General features: G+C 41.6%; 1 protein-coding gene across 2 annotated transcripts; it reads right to left on the bottom strand.

Annotated features, from left to right (window-relative positions):
• Positions 1-530: 530 nt before the first annotated feature.
• Positions 531-23673, bottom strand: LOC113025164 (BTB/POZ domain-containing protein 10-like). 2 transcript variants are annotated; one of them, XM_026172641.2, is made up of 8 exons: positions 23491-23673; positions 12734-12975; positions 12344-12647; positions 11964-12066; positions 8834-8954; positions 5485-5682; positions 5055-5165; positions 531-2348 (listed from the first exon to the last, which is right to left on the bottom strand). In XM_026172641.2, exons 2-8 carry the CDS (start codon positions 12912-12914, stop codon positions 1894-1896), a joined length of 1473 nt encoding a protein of 490 aa, XP_026028426.1. In that variant the 5' UTR covers positions 12915-12975; positions 23491-23673; the 3' UTR covers positions 531-1893. The 2 variants fall into 2 exon arrangements, with proteins under 2 accessions (XP_026028426.1, XP_026028425.1); XM_026172640.2 differs by lacking the exon at positions 23491-23673 and adding an exon at positions 18498-18805.
• Between the last annotated feature and the right edge of the window lie 1483 nt (positions 23674-25156).

Genomic DNA, 25156 nt, shown 5'->3' with positions numbered 1-25156 from the left:
TGGCAGCAACTCGATGCATTCAAGGTGACCTGCTGAAGCTCAAACCAAGCATCAGAATAAAAAGAAAGGTGACTTTTAATGTTGTTGCTGCCAGATGGGCTAATTTGAGTATTTCAGAAACAGCTGATCTGCTGGGATTTCCCCAAACAACCATCTTTCAGGTTTAGAGGTTCCAGTGGTCTCAAGTATTGCTGCTGACCATGTCTACCCCTTTATGACAGGGGTGGGCAATTCCAGGCCTCGAGGGCCGGTGTCCTGCAGGTTTTAGATCTCACCTTAGGTCAACACACCTGAATCACATGATTAGTTCGTAACCAGGCCTCTGGAGAACTTCAGGACATGTTGAGGAGGTAATTTAGCCATTTAAATCAGCTGTGTTGGTTCAAGGACACATATAAAACCTGCAGGGACACCGGCCCTCGAGGCCTGGAGTTGCCCACCTCCAAAATCTGAGGAATGTTTCCAAGACCTCATTAATTCTGAGACATGAAGAAAACAGCTTAAATAATAAAGCGACTGTGATTCTTGAAGGTGTTGTAAATAGCATTTATTTAAAAAAAACAAACCAAAAAACGTGTTCAGCATCTTTTCTGACATCCTGTGTGCTCGCAGCAGTGATGATGGATCTGTGCAGAGTTTCAGAGCACCGCGGTCAAGACTCAGGAGTGGAGCAGAAAATAAACAAGACTTAAACTAACACCTAACTTATCAGAGGGGTGTACTGCAAAACGAAAATCAGTCTTCAGTTAACCGGTGATGATCATATAATCTGATCCGGAGCAAATTATATTCAGAGTTTTGGTTTAAAATCTGTTGCAAGTGGCACATTTCTGTTTGCAGAGCATACCATCAAGTCCTGCCGTAAAGCTACAGCTCTGCAAACTGTGCATGACACAGTTTCATAGCTCTGATATCCAGCTGTCCAAATAAACAGCAGCACATCGAGCATGCTGAGTTCTAATTTATTAATCCACAGCAGTGTTGCCTTCTGCTGTTTTATTTATATTACTTATACACACACACTATTTATCCCCTCTTTATAATATCTCAGAGTGAGATATATGGCACTCGATCAGATTTGTGAGGAAGAAGAGTAAAAAGCCACATCAAACACCTGGTTTTATGGAAGCGTGCAGAAAATCTGTGTTGACAGAGAAAACTTATAACCACCATTATTACCGTCATCTCTGGGATACTGGGGGTTTTAATTACTGTCGAATCAGCTAACTCAAAGTCTGGCAATGCTGAACCCGCTCTGTAGTGCACCCCTCTGAAGTAAACACATGTATGTTGTGTGAAACGTTGTGACACAAGAAAAAGAGTCCATCTTCACATCAAATTATTGCCCCCCCCCCCACAGAAATATGCAGAGGCACTGAAATCCACTTTCCCAGTGAGGTACAGTATTCTACAACACACACACAGCACTCAGCATTCACACATGTAAAACAGATCTTTCCTCACGTGTACACAAAGGTCCACTAAAAACTCTCCTTTGGTTGACAAATCAAAGAGTAAACAGAGCTGGGAGGGGAGGTTTGCTGATGTGCTTCTAGTTCTCATTCATTCGGACGCCGTGTGGACTGAAAGCAGCTGCAGCAGAGGTGCAACACAAGGCAAACTGGTGTTTTGCCACTCAGGAGGAAGAGGTGGTGGTGGAGGAGACACTGGAAAAGTCTGTGCTCACACTGAAAGCAACACGCCGCTTAAACTCTACAACTTTGTGCGCTTGCTGACTGCTAAAGGCCAATCACACGTGTGTGTGCTTCATTAGGTGGCAACATGTGTGCAGCTGTGATGAGAATGCAAGAAGCCTTGTTGGTGAAGGTGAAAGCATTTGTTGCTGGAGGTGTGAACACAGAGGTGGAGGGGGGGAGTGTGTAGCAAACCGTCTCATGCAGAGGGTGACGGCATGTCGGGGTCCGGCTCGTAGCGGTAAGTGGCCTGAGTCTGGCTGCCGCTGCTATGCTGCTGCTGGTTGCTGTGTGCGGCCGGGCCTGAGCCGTCCTGAGCCTGCTGGTTCAGGCCCTCGTAGGCCTGTGCTGGCTGGGGGGCTGCACTGCTCTCAGACGCCGGCCCCAGCACCACCTGCTGGGGGAGAGTGTCCAGCTCGTCCACCTGCGGCCCGGGAGGGTGCATGACCACCAGCTGGTCCTGCGGAATGTCTGCGGCCGCCGCTGCCAGGTTGGTGGTCGACTTGGACTTGACGCACTGAAAGTCCACATGCCGACTCTTGCCTTCCTCCTTCTCCCAGGACATCCTGATGAAGGGGCGCTGCACGTAGTTGTAGATGACTTCCGGACGGCCTCCAGGTCGTCGCTTCACCTTCTCTTTGTAGGTCGGGTATCCTGGGAAGGAAGGAACAATATGTAATCGGGACAAAACAAGCTCGAGTGGAGCTGGGTTGCAAAATAGCTTGCAGACAGATACGCACTAACAGCATCTATTGGTTGGAGGATGAGGAGAAACAACTACTCACTACAGGTGCGAGTGCACACAAGTTAATGACATACTGTTATTGGTATAAAACCATCATGGGTAGCTTCCTCCAGCAGTCTGAGCTTAGAGCAGTGTAACTAAGCGAGGATTCAGAGTCACCCGATCCAACCCCAACTATGTTTTATCAAAAAGTTACGTTTTAAGCCAAATCTTAAAAGTAGAGGCTGTCTGCCTCCCGAATCCAAACTAAGCAGCTGAACTATAACTAATGACTCTGTGAGATTCACCATTTGACTCAAACACTGTTTGAGTCAAATGGTGTTTGAGTTAATATAATATGATGGGAAAATAAACCAACAAGACTCTGCTGATGGCATCAAACTAACCTATATTTAAAAAAAAAAAATTCAACTTGGATATTGTTAATTACTGATAATTGAAAAAATGTGGGATGTGTGGCCCTGATTCTTTTCGAGCTCCAGCTTTGAGACATGCCAGAAGAAAGTGTTACTTGGCTTCACGCATAGAGGCGAATGTTACTGAGAGTTTTAGCATGAAGCTAGAGCTTGTATTTAACATTTTCCTAAAAGTCATGTAATGAAAGCCACATTTACTGGCATTTTACTGTTGTTGTGGAAATTCTTGCCTCAGATTTGGCCTTTTAGATTTTAACAACCTGTTAAACAACATCATTTACTGTGTGTAGTGTGGGTAAAAACGTCCCTCTGCAGGCCCGCAGGAACGCTCCCGTTTGTTCCTGTGAAACTGTTTCCATGACCTACAACTGTTTTTCCTTCCAGGTTTGCTGTTGTGTTTTTTAGCTTGGTAAATGGAGTGATTCTTACATAGCGGAGTACTAGCTAACATTTATACTCCAAAGGATGCATCGGAGAGCAACTTCCTCCTGAACTACAGGAGGTAGAGCAGGCATAACAAGCCATCATGACAAGTGCTGTAATGTGAGCTGAAGTACTCTGCAGACTTTTATGCTGCTTATGACGATTAGATAGCGGTCCATCATAAAGCATCATCAAGAAGGTGACTGATGTCTCCTAAATGAATTCATTCCATCCTCTCCTCACACAGACATGACCTCACCAAGTCACTTGTATTAGGAGACGGTAGATACCAATGTGGTCTAAACATAGAGAAGAACTAGGGCAGGGGTCTGCAACCTTTTACACCCAAAGAGCCACTTGGACCCGGTTTCCACGCAAAAGAAAACACTGGGAGCCGCAAATACTTTTTGAAATCTAAAATGAAGATAACACTGTATATATTGGTTTTTTTTACCTTTATGCTTTGTGTGAACAACTAAAGTAAGTAAGTAAAGTTTATTTATTAACACAAAGCGCTGTACACAAAATTAAAATAAACAATACAATCAATAGACATTATACACAATGTAAAAGATCAAATGTAAATAATGTAAAGAATATAAAATACGTAGATCAACAAAAGGCTTGTTTGAACAGAAAAGTTTTTAACTGCTTTTTAAAAGAATCCACAGAGCAACTAAGGTGTGTTGCTTAAGAAATCCATGAAGTGCTACAGAGAAAATTACATTACATTACAAATATGTATTTTACCTGGTTAATGTGTGTGGCGGGGCGTGGTCTGCAGCGCCGCTGCAGGGGAGGCGGACGCACCTGAGCAGCACCCGCAATCACGCCTCGCCGCCTTAAAGTCTGTGCTCTCTCTGCTGTTGTGTTGGTGTGTCGGGCTGTGAGCGGAAAAGCTACAGCCGGCTGTGTGCGTACAGCAACCGTGTGTGAAAAGTGGTCAATAAAGAGATGCTGAAAAGCGTGTTCATGGAAACATCGTCGGGTCTGCCGTGACATGTTTACAATAAGACTTATGGTCCCGAACCTCTGCGCACAGAGCGTCTGCAAATCGGGGCTTTCATCTTTATGCAGGACTGTAAGCTGTAATCTGTGAGGCGTGAGCGGCGTTTGTTTTTAACATAGTTCACGGTGGAGAACAGCTGCCGACATAATGTGGATTCGAAGATGCATAACTGGGGTCTGGGGTCAAAAGTCTCGATAAATGCACGGGTTTCGGTGGGTACACCGGTTTCCGCGAGTGTGGCGCTTATTTTGAGCGATGAAAAAATAATAAGATGTAATTTTATTTTTATATTTCAAAATCACAATAATCTTAAAAGTTAAAAAAAGAACTAAACACAAATAAAATACACTTCAGCTAAATACTTCTAATTTATTTTCCCAAACCACCCGGAGCCGCAGTATAAGGACAAAAGAGCCGCATTCGGCTCCAGAGCCGCAGGTTGCCGACCCCTGAACTAGGACAAGAGCTCACCAATTTAATTTTATTTTGAAACTCAAGGGAAACAGGTATAGGGTGAAAAATACTGGGCCCATCATAGGCCCCTGAGGAACTCCACTGACAACTGTGGCTGTGCCTGTGCCAGCCTGGCTATGAAAAAAAGCAGTCTGTAGGAAGCTGATAAGGACTCTTTGTGACATCATCTTTGAAAGCAATTACTTTTACAAAATATTTTACATTGGCTTTAGACATTCAAGGACCAGACTGCATTTGAAGACAAAAACTATTCTGAAAGCCACGAGTAACAAAAAAACCCCTTTGTGGTGTACCTTCAATTCCCAGTCGGATCTTTTTCAGTCCTCTGTCCTTCAGCACCGACTTGGCCACGTCTCTGTTCTCGATGTACTTGAAGAAGCGGTAAAGTTTGGTGCTGTAGATGACTGCGGAAGACAAGAGATACATTCAAAATCGAACTAGTGAGCGCATTAAAATATGAAGCAAAACCGACAACTCTCCGGATGCACGACTTTCCTGCCCTATCTGAGACATTTAAAAGGTGAACAAGAAAAAGCCACACAAACAGAAAGTAAGCGGGAGCTGCAGGAAGTGTTCGTGCCACTGTGGCCTGCTTTCACACACCGAGGCACCTTAGCCTGGTTTCTGTAAAGTGGAGCACGGCCTCCATCAGATTAATGTCACCCAGTTATGAGGCTAACAAACCAGATCAGTGGAGCAGCAGGGTTCACTATGAAATCTTACTCTGCGAGTACTCCTCTCCCATCTGCGGTGGGTACTCTTCGTCCCAGTCCACCACATCGTCGTCAGTCAGCACCACCACGTGACACTCCCTCTCTCCGCTCTGGGCGCTGGCCACCATCAGCGGCAGCACCATCTCCTCCAGGTAACACTCAAACTGATGCCGGGCTCCGTCGTTGGACAGCTCGTGCATGAGGGCGCCTGAGGACGAACAGACCAGACGTCATTGTGGACAGAAAGCAGAAGCCAGAAACGATACTGAGCTGTGATTCTTGCTCTAATCAAAGCAAGTAGAAGACTTTAATTACCCCACATGAACGACTATCTGTATCAAACTTGTTATTGTATTGGATTAATAATAGAAACAGTCGAGACACTCAGATAATCCTGAATAGAAGCATATGGAGGAGCCTTTTAACTGTGGGTTGTTTTTTTAATCAAATTTGACTAACAGTTCTGAAAATGCAGTTTGTGTCCACAGAAGTTATTTCTAAGGAAGACTAGAAGCTTTAGGTGGTGGTGGAGGCACCACATGATTCAACCTTTAGCAGGAATAATTGGAAATCGGGCTGGACCATATCATACCGTTCACGGTAATACCGGTATAATGTTCGGCAACGATAAGAAAATGAAATATCGCGATAGAATATGGGTAAAACGCGCATGCGCAGTGCCTTTGCTTTCATACGCACATGGCGGCAACGGAGAATGAGAAGAGCGAAAGCGGATCGTTGAATGAAACGGATGAACCAGAACTGGTTTGTAAAAATGCTGCAACTTCAGTGGTGTGGAACTGGTTTAACTTTCGTCCGTCAGATACACAACAAAGCACTATTTTTGGTAGCGCATGCTAGCGGGCCGTTGTTATTATCATGTTTTTTAGAAAATACGGCACACTTAAAATCAATCCTTTGATTTTCTGAAAATCGACAGTGCCCCTTATAATCCTGTGTGCCTTATGTACTCCTTGCGGAGTGATACGTACTGTGCTTCAACATAATATTACCTTATTGTGTGTGTATAACCTCTTTTTAAGTTTTGTGGATATTATACATGGTTATGCTGAGGATATGTCGGCCAATTTCCACTGGAAATGCGTTTTGGTTAAACTGCCAGCAAGGAATTTGCACTTTTATATTTTTTTACAACTTTAATGCACATAAAAAAAAACAGCTGCTTGTTTAAGTGAAAATATACTGATTTTTTTTTGCACTAATAAAGTTGTGGAATTGTAAAGTATTTTGTCTCGTGTCAATTATATCGTCAGTTATGTCGTTATCACAAATTTTCAAATGTATATCGTGATAAATATTTTTGGTCATATCGCCCTGCTCTAATTTGATTTAATCGTTCATTGAATGTCTTTATCAGTCTCTCAGAGTGTTGTGGAGGAATTGTGGCTCACTCTTCGTTACAATGCTGCTTCAGTTCATTGAGGTTTGCGGGCATTTGTTTATGCACGGCTTTCTTAAGGTTCCACCGCAAGCTTTAGCTCTCAGACAGATGCCCTCACATTTGACTATAAAATACGCCTCAGTGTGGCTGCAAAACAGGCCCAAAGCATAGACCTCCAACGCTGTGCTGCGAGTTGATACGAGATGTTTGTGCTGATATGCCGTGTTTGATTTTCACCACATGTGGCACGGTGCATTAATGCTGAACATCTCAACTTTGGTGTCGTCGCTTCGAAGGAGATTGTTCCAGTAGAGGTTTGCTCAGATGCAACTTTATCTAAACTGTGCAGCCCTTTTCTTTTCAGAGGGGAGAGGCTTTCTCCTAACAACCTTTCCTTGTTCAGTCTTTTTTATTATACTGTCATGAACTTTAACATTTAACATTTAACAAGCTAACTGAGGCTTGTAGAGCCTGAGCTCTTGGGATTTTTGCAGTTTCTCTAAGCATTGTGCCATCTGACCTTGGGATGTATTTCCTGTGGCATCCACTCCTGGGAAGAACTGCAACTGTCCTGAATGTTTTCCACTTGAGGATAATCTTTCTCAGTGTATAACGGTGGACTTTGAAATCATTAGAAATGGCCTTATAACCTTTCCCAGACTGACATCATGGCAGCAACAGTTGCTGTTCTAAGATCTTTGATGATGATTTACTTCTAACTTTTCAAAAGTGCTCACACTTGCTGATGGTCAGTTAATCAAGTGCATTTGATTAGCAGCACCTGGCTGCTGCTTACCTTCTTAGTTAACTAATTAAGTCTCTCTCAGACTGTGGGCTTACTTGTGGATCCTAGCGTGTATACCAGTAGAATGGGAGGCAGAGCCGTCAGCTTCCTTTTGTGGAACCAGCTCCCAGTTTGGATTCAAGAGACAGGCACCCTTTTTACTTTTAATCCAAACTTTCCTTTTTGATAAAGTATACCATCAGGGCTGGATCGGGTGTCCCCTTTCACTCACCATGTGTTCATGCACCACTCTGCATTTAATCATTAGTTATTATTAATCTCTGACTCCTCCCCCTCACACCAGCCAATCATCTTGTCATGTGTTGTTGCTCACCTGTGGTTGTATTTACTTAATGTTTATTAAGATTTAAGGTTTATTAATTAATATTTGTAAGCTGTACTGTGACACAAAAGATAAATATCAGCCAGTGACATCGGTAAATGTAATCTTATTTGCCAGTATCACTGAACAGGGTATTCTGATACTGAGCTGATATATCAGTACATCCCTGGTGTTTCTACCTGGAACAGCAATCAATTGAAATCAGAGACATGCTGACTGAAAAAAAGAACTCTAAAAAGCAGAATTAAAAAAAAATCCCATCCTGTTGTGGATTAATTAACTTTACCAGCTTTGGCTTGTTATGTGCCTGCATAACAAGCACTGAATCTCACAGCTAATCATGACCTACTTTAGAGCTCAGCATAGAGCAGCAGCAAGCAGCAGGCTGCGCGCTGAAGCCACTCCTCCCACACACTCAGACACACAAACAAGAGGCACAGCCATGCACAACGACAACAACAACAAACGTCCATCACACGCAGCATTGTCACAAACCAGTACAATGTAGCTGTGCAATAAATTTAAGCAAACAATGTTATTTCAGCTCTTTCTTTTTCACAATAAATCAATCGCATAATCCGCTCCACATTCAACTGATGGCTTCAGTAAAGGACAGTGAACAATATCCAGCCTGTTAGTGTGAAATTATTGCTTTCCTATTCCTGAAGTAACTGCCTGTACCCATGCAACATGCAGAGACGTGTACTTTTTCCCATTAAAAAACAAAAGAAGTAAAAAACCAACACACTCACCAAACTGTGCACTGACAGAAGGAGGAACTACATCAGTGTGCATGCAGTAAATCAACAGCTAGCCATTTAGATACTCACTGAGGTCTCTGCACTTGATGGTGCTGTAGTTGAAGGAGATACAGAGGTAGTCACATGCCTCCCTCAGCTCGGGAATGGAAACGCCGTCAGGGCAGCGGATTATCCCCGACTTGTAGTAATCCTGCCATTTTCAGCGGCGCGATCGCACACATAAATGGACGGAGCGGTGGATGTTCGTGCACGCACATGAGCAAGGGAGAAAAAACAAGGCGCCATTATTAATGCTGCTGCTGCTGAGAGAGAGCGAAAGAGAGGATGAGGAGAGGGGGGAGGGAGGGATGGAGAGCGAGCGAGTGGAGATGAAAGTAAAAAGCAACGTCACAGAGGAGAGAGAGGCTTAGAGGAGAAAGGGTGAAGGGTGATGAAAGTAAAAGCTTCCGACGTCAGCCTCCCTCCCTGCCCCACTTTCCATCCTCTGTCTGTCCCTGTGCACCCTCACGGTGGCTGTTACCCAGGAGACTTTCTACTGATGGGGAGAAAAAGAAAGAGTGGAGACACTCGGGGCACACAGGACAGAAAGTTCTGGCACATCTCATTTCCTGCTCTGCCTCATGTCTCCTTGTGTAATTCCCACAGACATGCAGGCTTTTGCCAAAATCCATTATACCACGACCACAATCGAGCAGCTTTTCGCCTGTTGTTACTAATGCTCTCCCAAAGAGAAGAGGCAAACACATAACATTTTACACCTGCCACAAACACTTTTGGAAGCAGACAACTTGGACGGCTTTCAGAATATTTCCTCTCCTCAGGCTGCTGTTGTGCTAATGATTATTTTGCTATGAACAGATGAAATCAGCATTAATGAATGAGCATGTTCACTGCGGTCTGTGCACTGGGTGCTCTTTCAGCTGGACAGTAAATAGTCCAGGAAAAAGAAGCAGCAGTATGCTGTAACACATACCAAACATTTCAAACCACAACTGTATTCATATCTGTGCATAACAGTCTTTACGTTATCTCACATTATTTTCACCAGCAGTTCCTCTTTCCATTGTACTCTCAGATAAAAACATGCAACGTGACACCTGCAGTTTTTTCCCCTCTGTAAAAAGCTCCACTAACATAAAAGTTTCCTTCGCGGCCTTACGAGACACTTTTACACGATCCAGCAAACCAGACAGTCCTGCAGCCTCTGGGTCAGATTCACCTTTTAAAGCTGGCCAAGTTTCTTTCAGAAGGGATCTTTGTTTTCAGCTTGTTCGCACAGTATTAGCATTATAAGCCAGCTTCTCCCATCAAAGCATGCCCCAAGGGGCTGTGGGTTCTCGACGTGTTGAGTGCTTTTGCAATAGTTTATACTGACAGTTTTGTTTTTTTTCATGTTGGGGGTTAGTTGTCAATTGGTGCATACAAAAAAATCCCTACCTCCCGCTCCTTCTTTATCAGTTTTGCTTTTAATTACGGCCGTCGACGTGTCACGCTGTAATAATTCTCCCCTTCAGTTTTCTTTTAGCAGAAAAGAATTTAAGGGTATAAAATCTGACTTGATAAATACCTAAAAACTGATATGTGTTATTTTTCTACACTTAGCCACTGCAAAACTTTCATGACAAAAGCAGATAAATGAGGGACAGTGACACCGGTAAATGTCACCTTATTTACTAGTTGCTTAGCAGCTGATACGCGACAAGACACTTGGCTGATGTATTTTTGCATCCTCACCGGAAGTACTCTGCTGCACCTGGCACAATTTAAATTCTGCAGTATTTAATTAAAGTGATTCTTTCTTTCTTCGGGCAAAACAAATGACAAAAGAGTAATAATCTATGTTAGAGGAAAGAGCAGGAAGCATTTAGTTCCTCTCTCTACATTTAACTGCAATGCCTCAACTTTAATTTGTATTAGACGTCTTTAGACGGCACAAATTGACATTTTAGTGATACTAAAACTCACCTAGTACAACTGCACATAGGACTTTCACATGAATCTACCTCTGAGTGTGAGCGTGTTAAACTGTTATCCCTGTTACCTGGTGATGGGCTACAGAATGAAGAAGCAGACAGCTAGTGTGGGGACTAAAGTGCATGGTGTGGTATTGTGCTGGTAGTTTATAGGTGCAGTGTGTGAAAAATACGTGGAACAAGCAGTAATATGGTAATATTCTTGTTCATGTATGTGGTGACTATAAAAATAATATACAAAGAAATTCTTTGTAGTGAAGCGGAGTGTTAAAACAGATGAAAATGTCCACTGTGGCGATTTTTAATGCTACTTCTTCTTCTTCTACTCTACTCTCTACTATTCAAGTCAATTTTAAGCCAACCAGCATTCTACCTGTGGATAAAGTCCCTGCTGTCAGGCCACCCGCTTCTAGCATTTTGGAGGACTGAATGTCTCCGTCACACAATCCCTCTCTAAAAGGGACACAAATGTAGGACCATAAATCATTCGCAAGAGTTGCTGAATTGCAGCAAAAGCCCCCAAAATCTTAGCAAGACTATACCAGGATAGGTGGATATGACTGAACTGCACTGCAATGTACGGGTGCTTCTATTTAGCCCACATCATATGAACAGATGGAAGAAGAGCTTCAATTTTAAATAAACTCCCATCAGCTTCTTATCCTCTGCAACCCACTAGAATATGCCAGCATGTGGCATACAGGTCTGACTGTAACTATAGGATCCCACCAGAAACAGACACTTTACTGAGACTGCAAATATTCTCAGCAGATATACGACCCCAACTTTCCTCAATGAGCCGTGCTTCTTAGAATAAAAAGAGCTGATGTTGTGTCTTTAGGATACAACATCAGCTTGTTTGAGGTACTTTGCTGCTTCTGTAATTGCAATCCCTGTGTGGGTAACTACATATTTATTTTAGGACCTATGATAACCATAATAAATGAGAGTTTAGATCATGCAAATAATCCAACGTTTTCAGAGAGGTTCTGGGCCCCAAACACAGGATGGAAAAAGAGAGAGAAAGGTTACAAAAAAGAATGAATATGCCGAAATAATCACACAGAGAATACAAGAGAAGACACTCATTGGGTCTGTGGTTAATAGAGGGGAAATGGAAAAGTCTGAGACAAAGTCAGGGAAAGAAATGACAGTGAAGCAAACACTAATGAGAGGATTACACAGAAAGTGACCGACACACAGACACCGTGTACATCCTTTCTCACCAGGATGGCTCTGAAGACAGTGGAGCTGATACCATCTGCCACCTCAAACTCTCCTTTTTCATTGGGCCGAGTGAAATTGTTGTCCCGCCCAGAACCGAACATCCTGAAAATACACGGCAGGTTTTTTTTAATGACTGCAAACAACGGCTGAACAGATAAATGACCATCTATCTGTACTGCCATGCTTTGTGTTCATTAAAATGCATAAGCTGCTGATGATATACCTGGCCTGTGTTATCTCTATGCAGTTATAATCTAACAGAGAACTTCTTTTTTTGCCCGTCGTCTGATTTTCAGAGTGACTAACTCAATACTTATTTTTGTTGGTAAAATAATAAAACTTAAAAGTTAATGTGCTCTGATGTGGTCTGGACAATTACCTGCCCAGCATGGTGTTAGGCTGAGCTGTGAAAATAGCAGGATCCACCACAAATCGTGTGTTGTCCACAATGAGTGTTACTCTTTCTCCCAGTCTCAGCCCACTGCGATGTCCTTCTTTACTGCTCAGGTCATAGATGTAGATCATATCAGAGGATCCTTGGCTCAAAGTTTTGGAGTGGTGGTCACCTCCAGGGGAAGCCAGGGAACGAGGTATGTGTCCTACGTGGGAATGGGGAAGAGAAACCCTGGGTGGACGTGGGCTGGAGGACCTGGATGATGAGCCTCCTTCGCCACGTTCACGGTCTATGGATGGAGAAATGTGGACAATTAATGCAGAGAATATTTGGCCTGCTTTTACCATCTACAACAAGCACCTTTATCCTCCTCACCGTGCTGCCGAGTGGGAGAGGTAACATTCCTGATGCAAGGCGTCAACTGGCTCTCTCCCCGCTCATGGGAGGAGTCGCGTGAACGATCGCTGGAGCGCCGCCGCTGCTGTTCCCGGTAATGTTCTGCTCCTCCTCCTCTTTCTCTCGCACCGCCACTGGCACCGCCCCCGTACAGACTCATGGTCCTGACCTCCGGCCGCTGCTGGTGGTTGCAGTCCAACGCTGACACACCACACTGCTCACTTGTGAAGAGATGGGAGGAAATCACAATGACGCACATCTCGTAAAGTTCGATTATTAAAAATAAATAGTAATAGGATGCAGTAGAATAAAACTAGAGAAGATTAACAGAGTTTTTTTAGGAACACTTGATGCCTCCTACAGTTATACATGTCAGGTCAACTAGCTACAGCTGTGTAAGGTACATAAAACCCTGCAATGCTTTTAATATGAAATGGATGCAGAACATGTCGAGTTATGCGCTAATAGTGTAATGCAGTAACATGTAAATGACCGCGAAAGTGCATCAACACAAAGACTGACTCGTACACTAATTAACCAGGTGAGATTAGACCTCGAGTCCTGACTCTAATATAAGCCAGTTTCAGATTAAGACCTACGACCTTCTCCAGGTGAAGCCAATAAATGCCCACATACTTTTAGACTAATTAAGGCTATTATTGTTTGGCTCCGTATATTTATCTCTATCACTTCTGTGGCTTTTATATACATAAAAACAGCATAATCCTGCATTTCTTTACTGTCTTATGGAAATCCATGATTGCAAAGATTAAACAGGTTTTTTTAATTTAATGAGAGCAACTGCCAAATACTGGTTCTCATAAATTAAGAGTGGAATCAATACAAGTCAGAAATTGCATTACTTTGTTTGTCCGCTGCAATGATGACCTTCATCTGCCCTTCTCATTTATTCCTTAATATTTAGAGCAACTAGCATCATTTCATTAGAGCAAAACGGAAAATATAAGAAGATTTGGTATTAATTATTAGGTCGCAAAACTTTAAAGTATACCAATCTCTAAAATGTTTATCCCATATATATACATATATTAAGCGTTTCATTAACTGTGTCTGTAGCTCTAGAAAAACACCTCATATCTGACAGCTTCTCATCGTCTTATACTTCATGGAGCTGAACAGTGAGTAGATAATCGAGCAACTCCATAAAGGTTTTTATATTTAAAGCATCCCTTTAGAAACTCATTCAAAGCAGCCATTCAGGTTTGATGTGCTCAAAGCTTCGAGTCCAAGTGGGACGGCACTAATGATCGCACAGAAACCCAAAGTACTGATGCGTGACTTCATGGAGCGGCGAGGCACATTACTCTGTGCGTCGACTGCATCCTCTCTAGACTCATTCACACTGTCGTGCAGAAATCGCTCGAGGAGCAAAAGAGTAGTTTTTTTACATGCCGAGCCGCGGGACGAAAAAAGTCTGCAGTCAACTCGCGTGAACCCCAACAGGCCCTAAGTGCTGCAGAAACACAACTGCACCAAACTGTGAGCACCACCGACCTCAGCCTTCAGCTACAGGCACACACTACATCAGCATCAATTAGAGGGTGCATCCATGTGAAACAATCTGAGTGAGACGAACTCACTTGGCTACAGGACAACAAAGAGAAATCGTCTTGATTGTTTATTTGCTCCACAAGCTGGTTTTTCACAGGTTTTTGACAGATAGGTAACGACCGATCCACCTTGCTTCGGAGTGAGCGATGCTTCCTTGAGTGTTTTTTCCAGAGACAGACAAGCAGCCCTGAGAGAGCTCTTACAATATCTGCCCTCCATTTCAGAAAGGAGTTAAACACACAAGCTCCTGCGTGCATTAATGCACTCGAGAAATGCAGAAGCAGGCACGCACACTCAAGCGAAAAGCAACTCGCTTCCATTATTGGCTTCAGGCTTTCATTGTTTTAAGACTGAAAGAGAAATACTTGCAAAAACGGATCTTCAGTCATGTTAAACTACATGACAAATACCAAATGTAAAGCATTATCTATACTTTTACATATATAGGTGCTCATATTAAACACTGACAAAGTTTCAAAAAGGTACAAAACAATCCCCAGGAGCCCAAAGCTCAGGTTCAGATTGTTCTAAACACTGTTTCAGACATTTTATCTGCTCGTGAATCTTTGTGATGTCACAGAGCAGGGATTTCTCACTCTATCATTATTTTGAACTGTTAATCATGCAAAGCTATTATATGAGCTGGACACTAGCTTAACATGTCCCCTTCAACCAGATCTTAGAGATGTGAACATCAATTTTCTCCACATTCTTCCCCAAAAAAATACTAAAATTCAGATGCCGTCAGTACATTCTGTTAATTTTAACCCAGGATCAACAAATATGGATTTGTTTGAACTGTGAATCATACAAAGCTGCCTTAGGAGATTCCCAAAATAAAAAGATGGAGCTAAAATGAGCTTACACAGAATACAGGTGCAGTACACTGAAGTCATATAATGTAGTTACAAGCAGACGAATAGGATGAATAGGGAACATAAAATCTGCTTGGATAGCTGTGTGATAATTATATCACTGCATTTACTATTAACACAGGTCTGTACCAAACGGTTAATGACAGTATTGATTAATCTGACTCAATTATTTATTTGTTTGAAAGAAAACTTGAAAAGGACTATAAAATACATGAATGTCTTTAGCCTAATAACAGTCCAGAACCTAAAGGTTGACAAATCACTGAAGTGTACAAAAATGTAACCAAACAGTTACTAACACAGTACTGTACTACCAAAGGTTCTGATAATTAAATCATTATTTAGTTATTACTGATTGATAACTCTGTTAGATGTGTTGATGAATGCACCCATTATAGATCCACTGCGACAGTACAGCTGGCTCTTTGATCAATAGCACTGAGCTTATAAGGCAGAAACAAATCCAGGTCTCAGTAATGAAGAGAGCTGGGTCTCCCGAGAGGAGTCGCTATGAAATATGATGATGACCGTCTACTGGAGGTGATATCATCAGAGAGACATAAAATGGAAGAAACAGGCTGACTTCTTCCATAAAAAAGACAAGGTCCTGTAAAAGTGGCTTCAACTCTGACAATGACAACACATATAAGTTGTTACATTAACATACACTAAAAAGCGTCTGGTCTGGATTTCTAACATGTATTCTGTTCAGTCTTTTCAATTTGAACTTGAACATGATCATCGAGGAGGACAACATTTAGGGCATCACTCAAACTGTACATCAAAATAAAGATGATAACAGAGAAGAGGTGAGAGTGTCTACTTATAGTAACTAGCATCCACTGCCACAATGTGGGATACTTTTATTTAGGATGTGAATGTGTTTGAACATTCAAATAATCATTATTCTTAAATGAAATTGTTTGTGGGGACATTTTTTCCACTCTTGATGTGACATAACACACTACAACCATGAAAAGGTGGCAGTAAAGCACAAAAAAAGGAAAAAGAAATCAAATTTTGGAATAAATGTCTACAGTATTTTTGCTATTAAAACCCATCCAAACTTTACATTACAATAGTTTTGATTTGTGGTCACAGGCAGCAGTACTTCAATATCTGTGCTTTATTTGGTTTTAGTCTTTGCGTAAAACAAAACAAACAACAGCATTTGTGGCGTGAGCTCTTTTAGTCGAGTGAATACACCAGGAGAGAAATCCATCTTTTGGAAGTTTTCTCCACAGGAAAGCTGTGAATAGTAACGTCTCTTGTCTCGTTTCCTTTCCACCTGAAATTACAACCTTTAAAAAGTGCACTGTGGCATTTCTGGATACTTTGTATACCCCAGACTGTTAGATATAGCAACTCTATAACTATAACTCGGGAGTGCCACCAGGGATTTGTCATCAACCCAGAGTGGAGGACTGCACACTCTAAGTACTGTCGCCCTTTGGATGGTTTTATATACATCTAGGATAATTCAAATAATGACAGCACTTTGTGTTTTTAACAAGACACTAAGTGAGGAAAATCACTGGGGTTTATTCTAGAACCAAGGGTTAAGTAAGCTGTTCAATAACACAGCAGAACTGAACTTTATTTCCCTGCACCATGCCCACTAAACAGGTTTTGCATGTTTTGGCAGAGCTTCAAAGGCTGGTAATTAGAAAAGGCTCCCTGGATGCCGGCTGAGATCTCAGCGTGCCGGACAGCCGGCTTGCTGCTGCTGGTCAGACGGGTTGACCGGCTGGCTGACAGACTGATTGAGTGGTTAATTGGTTAACTGTCTGGCTGGGTCAGCGGGAGGGTAGACCATAATGTCAGAAGACAAGCAAACTGATAAATTAAAAAAAAAAAAAAGAATTCTCCGCAAAAGCAATGCAGCAATGACTTGCCTCTATGGCGATTCAAGGTCATTTATTCATTTTACCAGACGGCAACCCATCAGTCTTGTGAAGCAAAAAGCTCAACTGTTTGCGCACAAATTTCTACAAATTTAGCGTGTCTAAAATAAAAATAAAAATTTAAAGCCATGCACATGGAGATAGTTAACTTCTCAAGCAGGATAACCTCTCAGACATCAAAGTGGAAACAAAAATTAATAATAATTTCCGTATTAATACAGAGCTGCAGACTCCGCCAGTGTCCTTGAAGGGAAGGGTCACCATAGTAGCTGAGCAAAAGGAGAAACGGGTGCAGACACACACAAAAACACCAATGTCTGCTTCAGGTTCAGTGTCTTCAGGTGAACTGTACGACAGGCGCACACACAAAGCGGGCACTGACCATTGCTGAAATGTGAAAAACACCATTATTCATACAGAGAGCAGCAGCCCGGCCCGTCATCCAACACAGCATACCTCGACTCATGACACGCTCATTAATAATGAAGTCTCCTTTTCAAAAACACCACAGTTAAGAGTTCTGGCAAGATGTGGCTGATTATGTAATATATGTATTTACACCAGTGCCTGACACAGCATGAATCTCCAATGGGATTCTAATGCTTGGCCGAAATGGGAAATTAAGAATAAAAGCGGGTCTTGCAGCCAAACAGGCTGCCAGCCAGCAGCCACACCAGCAGAGTGGAGGGAACAAAGGAACTGAGAAGGCAATACTTCACTCAGGGCAGGCAGATCCTCTCATCTTTCACATGGCAATGCAAGTCTACAGAAGCCACGATTTCACACAGACAGGGCTAACATTTCACTTGTCTAATTTCCTGCTACTGGACACCCCTCCCTCCCCCCTCCTATACCACCATTTCTACTTTCTTATTCATCTCAAGAGGTACATTGGTTCTGTGTGTGCAGTTTTAATGCAAGTCAGCAACCCATCTAAGACACAGTAAGACAGGCAACGATGCATGGCGTCCTGGCAGTCTATTAAAAGCATGAGGTGAGAGCCCCAAGTGGTGAGGGTCCAATCTATTATTTAGGGGCAGCTGACACTACTGATGGGCGAAGGCAGGGAAGCTGCCCTGTACAAAATAAATCCAACAAAAGGACAATTAATTAAAAAGGCATAAAAATGGGAATTACCATTCATAACAAGGATATAAATGCCACCCCTTGCCCAGGATGAGTGGATGTGAGACTACCATAAATATCATTATATCATCACACACTCCACAGAGTCCCATCAAGGATAAACCTCCTGTCACTGCTCTTCCTTTTTGGACCACTATTATAATTCTTTTCGTGACAGGGAGGCATACCGAGAGCAGAGCACTAACACATGTAACACAATGACAGAGCTGAAAAGCCTCGGTGCTTTGAAAGCCGACGTGCACCTACCGCTCGGTATCAGAGGGCCAAGTGAAGACAAAGCAGCAGGGAACGAGCTGCGGGATGACAGCGGCACAAAAGCCTTGCGCTCCTCCGAACAAAGCGGGCTTGCCGGCAGCTTCAGCATCCTCGCTCATTACTTTCCAACTTCATCAGCATCGTTTCACACACACACACTCAGGCCAGACTTAACTCGCTGGTTTAAAAAAGAAAAACACAAATAAAAATCCACCAAAAGCGTTTAACGTGTCTGGATGGCGAGGGGGGGAAGACTCGCTCGGGCTAGTCATTCAGAGTCACCGGAGGGACCTTAAACTGTGAATGGCCGCGTGCTTCGCTGAATCAGAGCGGTGCTGCCTTCACGTGATCCTCGTAAGTTGCCACTTCTCAGGGCTCCGTGTATTTTTTAATTTTTTATTTTTTTTTTGGTTTGCTTTTAAGTCGTTCTTTCTTTGCGCACAACAATTATAACGATTTATTTGTTTGACATTATATCGTAAAGAAAGTTTACCCTGGCTTATCCAGAAGGTTACTGAACTTTAAAAATTATTTTCAAAACTGTGATATTATCTAATAAAACGGAAATCCTCCAGTTTCCCATTCCTCATAAATATATTTGAAAAACCGCAAATGAGATTAATTCTTCAAATTTCATAGGCTCTGGATCCTAGTTTGATGAAGATGAAATGCAGAGAAAACACAGCCTCTTTTATACTTAACCCTTCGCATGAAATAAAAATGCATTAATACGCTTTTTTTTTCTTTTTCTTTTTGTTTGTGCCTTCAACAACTTCCAGTTTGAAGTGACTGAAGAACAAACAGGATGAATTCCTGGATAACAACATCATTAGCAGAATCTCCCTCACTGTGCTGAATGCTGAACTACTGAAACAGCAGAAACCCTGGACTTGCATCTGAAAGCAATATATTTTATCTCCTTGCTTTGTTTCTTAATTTGGTAAGTTTAGTCCCCAGGCGTTTTATAACTGGATATTCTTGTATTTTGCTTATTTATTGTTGTCTTTTTATCTCTTATTCCTCCATTTCTTTTTGCCTAATATATTTCCTGTGGGGGAAAACTTGTTTATTGTGCCTTGTAAATGGGTTAAAAATCTCTTTAGATAGGACCACTAAGACATGGAGCTACTTTTGTAATTATTACTACATTTTACACATACATTTTTTTAATCTTGCATTTCATGGGCACTGACTGTTCAACACAGCCTACTTCTATCTTCAGCTAGATGTCTAAGGCATTACACCTACTTAAGTGCTGCATACTACAAATGCTAAATTCTTTATACCCAATTCGTAACTCTTGAACTTTCAGCAACCTGGCAACAAATCTTTTTTTTTGAGTCTTGCATAGCCTTTTTAAATATTCTTAACACGGTGGTCAGATAATATTTGAGTTGAAGAAATGTCAAGAAAACATACACTCACTGGCCATTTCATTTGGTACACCTGTTTAGCTGCTCGTTAACACAAACATCTAATCATCCAATCACGTGTAGACATGGTAAAAAACAGTTAAACTTGAAACCAAGAATGAGAATGGTAAGAAAGGTGATTAAGACTTTGTTGGTGTTGATTTAGAGGTTATCAGTGCCAGACGGGCTGGTCTGAGTATTTCAAAAGCTGTTGATCTACTGGGATTTTTTCACCCAACTAGCTCCAGGTTTAACGGAGAATGGACTGAAAAAGAGAAACCTTCCAGTGAAGGCAACGGTAATTCAAATAATCACTCATTACAGCCCAGGTATGCTAAAAAGCATCTCTGAATGCACTACACGTCAAACCTTAAAGCAGATGGGATAGAGTGGTAGAGGATCACAATGTGTGCCACTCCTGTCAGCTAAGACAGCAAACTGAGGCTTAATTTTTGCTGCAGGATTTGGGCAGCATAGTCAAAATTTGACGTAAACAAAATTAAAGCATGGATCCAATCTGCCTTGTATCAGTGGATCAGGCCTCTGCTGGGATATTTTCTTGGCACACTTTGGGGACCATAGTCCCGTGTATTGTTAAAATACCGCAGCTTACCTGAGTACTGTTGCTGACCATGTTCATGAAATTCATCAAAGGGGTTTCTTAAACATGACAGTGAGTTCACTGTACACAAATGGCCTCCATGGTCAGTGAAGCACAACTGACAAATCTGCAACAACTGTAAATATGACATGTCTGTAAAGAGTCACCCAGGTCATGGTAATCTAAGTCTTTAAAAAACATAAAGAAGTCCATTCGCTTTTCTTTCCAAGCTTCCTAGAGTGTATGATATGACAGCATTTATCAAAGTCTGAGGAATGTTTCCAGTACTTTGTTGAATCTGTAGCATGAAGAATTAAGGTGGAGAAGACTAAATGTCAACAACATGTACCTTGTACATGGACTTGCCAGCTGCACTACTTAAAATTATTTGCTCATGTTTGTGAACACAACTTGCCACGTTTGTTCTGTGAGTCAGCAGATATTTTGTGCAGAAAGTTCAACACGTCACCATCGCAACCAAGAAAGCTGAGTTTTAAAGCAGTGTTTCTCAAACACTGTGCAGCGGCACATAGGTGTGCAGTGAGAAATGATCAGGCGTGCCGTGGAAGGTTATCTGGTTCCACCTGATTAGTACTCTATAACAGCGGTCTCCAACCCTTTTTGCGCCACGGACCGGTTTATGTCCGACAATATTTTCATGGACCGGCCTTTAAGGTGTCGTGGATAAATACAACAAAATAAAACCAGTACCGGTACCCCCCAAAAAAGATTTACTCATAACACACGGGAAAAGACCCAGGGAAAGCGAGTTAACGATAAAAACTATTAAAAAAAATGATAAAAACCGATAAAACCCGGAAACCATTAATTTCACACCTGAGCCTCAACTCTCGCGGACTGGGGTTGGGGACCGCTGCTCTAAGCCATCGGCGTGAGTAAGGGGCAGAACAATTACATTCTCTTCCACTAGAGGGCAGTACAACTACCTGCTCTAAATAAATCAGAATCAGAATACTTTATTAATCCCTACGGAAATTATGTGGGTTACAGTTGCTCCGAGACAGTAACAGTAACAGACTAAACTATTTAAATAATACAATATGTTACAGGGTTTACAAATTTAAGAAATAGTACTAATATATAAAAATCGCTCAATTATAAATATCAAGAATATTGACAAAGAATTACAAAGCTGAGAATATTACAGGGGTGGAATATTTATGATTGACATTTGACTCTAGCCTGTGAACTTCTTTTGGACACATGTGCTTGTATTTGTCTTACTTTTAACTTTTATACTTTTTCAATTATTAAACTTTATTCAACAATAATTTATTATGTATTTCAGTGGGAGAATCTTCAAATCTTCATTCAACTTACACATCTTTCAACTTTAACTACTTCCACATACTCACCTACGGACACCATTCAAACAAAGACAAGACCCGGGTCTCTAAGAGTTACCGCTGCATTGACATGAGTAGCAAAGGGGGACAAAACCTTGTTGTCTCTCAGCAGCTTTCAAGCTGGAAAAGTGCAAGATCACAGAAACATCAACACTAATTACATAATAGTGATGCTGTGAGACGACGCAGTGTGTAATAGCAATAGATAAATATTTAAAAAGAAAAAGTAGTCAATCTGACATGTGTCCTGGAGAAAATTCGGACCCAGCTGAAGGCCCTCGCATGAGTAGTGGTCAGGAGAAATCTTTTTGAAACCTAGTCCTGGACACTTACCGACAAACCCCAAACCAAGTTGTCTGTAATGTCAATTAATAAAATTAACTACATTTTATTTAAAAAAATCACCGGTCTTAGCTGAACTGTGTTCTCTGATATGAGCAACAAAATAATTAATTCCTGCATCCTCCAAATGTGGGCGTAAATACTAAATTCAGTCTACATGCACACAAATCGGTACATATGAGACTGAACGGATGATGATGCATGTTTGTGTTTGACACCGTGTTAAATTTTTATATCGACCGTTTCATCAGTATACCTCGGTATACTCTCACGGTCTTAGCACTGACAAGGACACTAGCAAAAATCAAAACTCGAGAAAAAAAAACAGTCAGGAAAGATATGAAGGGAGCAAAGGTCTGTGGCTATTCCCTTTAACAGGGGTTGTCTTGTTGTTGCCTCTCCTGTTTGACCTGTTGTCACTTTCATCTGCACAAAAAGCAGGTTAAATAGTTTCACAATGATTTATGTGATCCATGAGCTGACTTTGTGTTATGCTGTGATGATCCAGTGTTCCCTTAATTTTTTTGGAGCAGTGTATATAGCTAATCCATAAAGGTTTTAGCCTGCAACAAGACTCTTCTTACTACTTATTCTATCTCACCCCTATCCTTAGCATCCTATTCTGCTGTCACGGCAACAAGACAGTTCATTAACCTCCAAGATAAGCTTCAAAGCGCACTTATAATAACTCTCACCATCATGCACTGATAAGACCATTCCTCAAAGATCTGGACAACAGCAAAAATCAATACAGACAGCCTTCCTTGCATTAACAACAGCACTACCGCCTCCTCATCTACGGGAAAATTAGCTGTTTTTGCAAAGGTCAACTCCCAGCTCAGTAATAAATTTATGGATCCAGAAGTAGTGGAGCCATCAAACTATTTCACAAATATTCACTCACTCAAGCTGGGATTAACCATTACATCACCTGTCTGTCCATATGGATTGCAATGTACCCTGCTTTCATATCGCATAATGGTGAATTATCACATTAGCTTCTTATTTTACAGCAACTACAAACAACCACCCACTACAGAGTTTTGACACTTAACAGAACTACACTAAACACAAAGTGCAGCTCCAGCTCAGCAAAGAGTTGAGTTAATATCAAATTAAGTTGGTTAACTTTAGTTGAGCTGCGTAATCTGATAAAATTATAAGAAACCAGGTTAGCCTATTAAGTTAGCGCTTACAGCATCTCCTGACTGCTAGGAGCTAACTGCTACCAGAAAAAGGAGTTTATAAAAGCTCCCTGTTACCTTTTTGCGTTACATTCCGATTTGTAGTCGTGACAGTTGCTTAAACAGCCCGCTGCACCTTTAACCGAAGATTGGAGAGGCAGAAAAAGACGAGCGTTTTTGTAAGAAAACCCTCTGTAGACAAACTACTGTTAGCTTGAGGACTCTTTGTTTTGGTTTGGGTGAGCGGAGTTAGCGTGGAATATCGCGAGAAAACAGTTCAGCGTGCTGACACAGGCGCACACTGCACATAATAAGAATTACAACAATGACATGACATTTAAATATTTTATTCCGTTTATTCCACTTCATTAGTGTCATACTTCTTACTAAAGTCATTTAAACTATATTTTTTATATTTTTGAAGTGCATTGCAGCCTACTTATTTATTTTGGCTTTGCAGTCAAAAGTAAAGTAAACAGCGCGCAAACCTGCAATGCAATCATATAAATTAATTTATACATGTAAAAATATATGAAATTAAAAACACGACACATTTGGTCCAAAATTTTATCTCCTTCAAGATGTAGAAGTCGTTTTTATGAGTGGCCTACACACCACCTGTCATATAAAAGTGCACGCACAACAGGGAAGCTTTGCCTAATCCAAAAAAATTCATAAATATCAGTTTAATAAATAAAATCAGTCTAAATAAATAGAGTAAAAATGCACACTGACAGTAAAGGCAGGCTAACACTTATAAAAGAAACAAGAATCTACAAAGTAGCCTCAAGTTTTGCACCGTGAAGGTTCTGGAAATGTTGCTGCGGTCATATAATAATAACAATTTAAAAAAAAATCTAAACTCATTCTGACTTGAGGAGCTCGTCCAAAACGTTCAAAGCGTGCTGGATCTCATCAGAAGTCAGATCGCTCAGCTCGTCCAGCTCCTCCAGACGCAGCGGCCACCTTCTCCTCCTCCGGCTCGCCGTCTCCCGACTGCTGTTCCGGGCCCCTGCCGTGTGGATACCCCGGAGTCTCATCTGTAGCCACTCCCGGCGCTCCTGCACCTGCTTGTGCTCTCCGAGGTTGTGCATGAACTGGACCTCACTCACTGTCCTTTTACTGTGCACAGATATGTGATATAGATAGGATCTAATAGTGATGAACTTGTTATGGTGAAAAAAAAATCATCTTAAATGGTCTGTGAGGATTACCTTAGTGGTCGTCCTTGACAGTGAACGGAGAAGTGTAAAAGGCAGAGTGAAATAAGTAGAATCTTATAGTCAGTTTTTCCCATTTTGATTACCTGTTAAAAACAAAAAATACAAAAAGAACAAAACTTCAATATTTTTTTTAAAACTGCCTGAAATGAAAAAAATATTTGACCTTTAGTCTTAAAAGTGTCAATTTATTTTTAAATTTAATCTACCTTGAAACCACTGCATCCTTTATCTCAACATATATTAATTTTATTAATGTATTAATGTATAAAAATGCTAATATATTACAATAAAGCTTACACAACTAATAACTTCAATTAGATTCAAGCCTTAGTGGGCCTCCGTTTTAGCCCAAGTATAGCCCAAGATGAACTTACCTGTGTTGTAAAGTGAGTCAGCCTGCTTTGGTGGTCTGCTCCTATCAGTTATGATTAGACCAGGACTCCCCAAGTTCCTTTTTATATCCTCGGGCTCCTGCCATTGATGAGCTGCCTTCATTATTGCTGTTGATGTCACACCTCTAG

Source organism: Astatotilapia calliptera, chromosome 7 (genome assembly GCF_964374335.1).
Source record: "Astatotilapia calliptera chromosome 7, fAstCal68.1, whole genome shotgun sequence".
NCBI lineage: Eukaryota > Metazoa > Chordata > Actinopteri > Cichliformes > Cichlidae > Astatotilapia > Astatotilapia calliptera.
Note: the sequence above shows the minus strand (reverse complement) of the source record. Positions and strands in the feature narration are given on the sequence as shown.

What these genes read in the sequence shown, in the direction of transcription:
- LOC113025164 (XM_026172640.2), bottom strand. Translation starts at nt 18,625, where the DNA reads ATGAGCGAGGATGCTGAAGCTGCCGGCAAGCCCGCTTTGTTCGGAGGA. An exon ending in TGGCCCTCTGATACCGAGCG is followed by an intron (nt 12,976 to 18,497) that starts GTAGGTGCACGT and finishes TCTCTTCACAAG; the next exon opens with TGAGCAGTGTGGTGTGTCAG. An exon ending in CATCAAGTGCAGAGACCTCA is followed by an intron (nt 5,683 to 8,833) that starts GTGAGTATCTAA and finishes GTTCGTCCTCAG; the next exon opens with GCGCCCTCATGCACGAGCTG.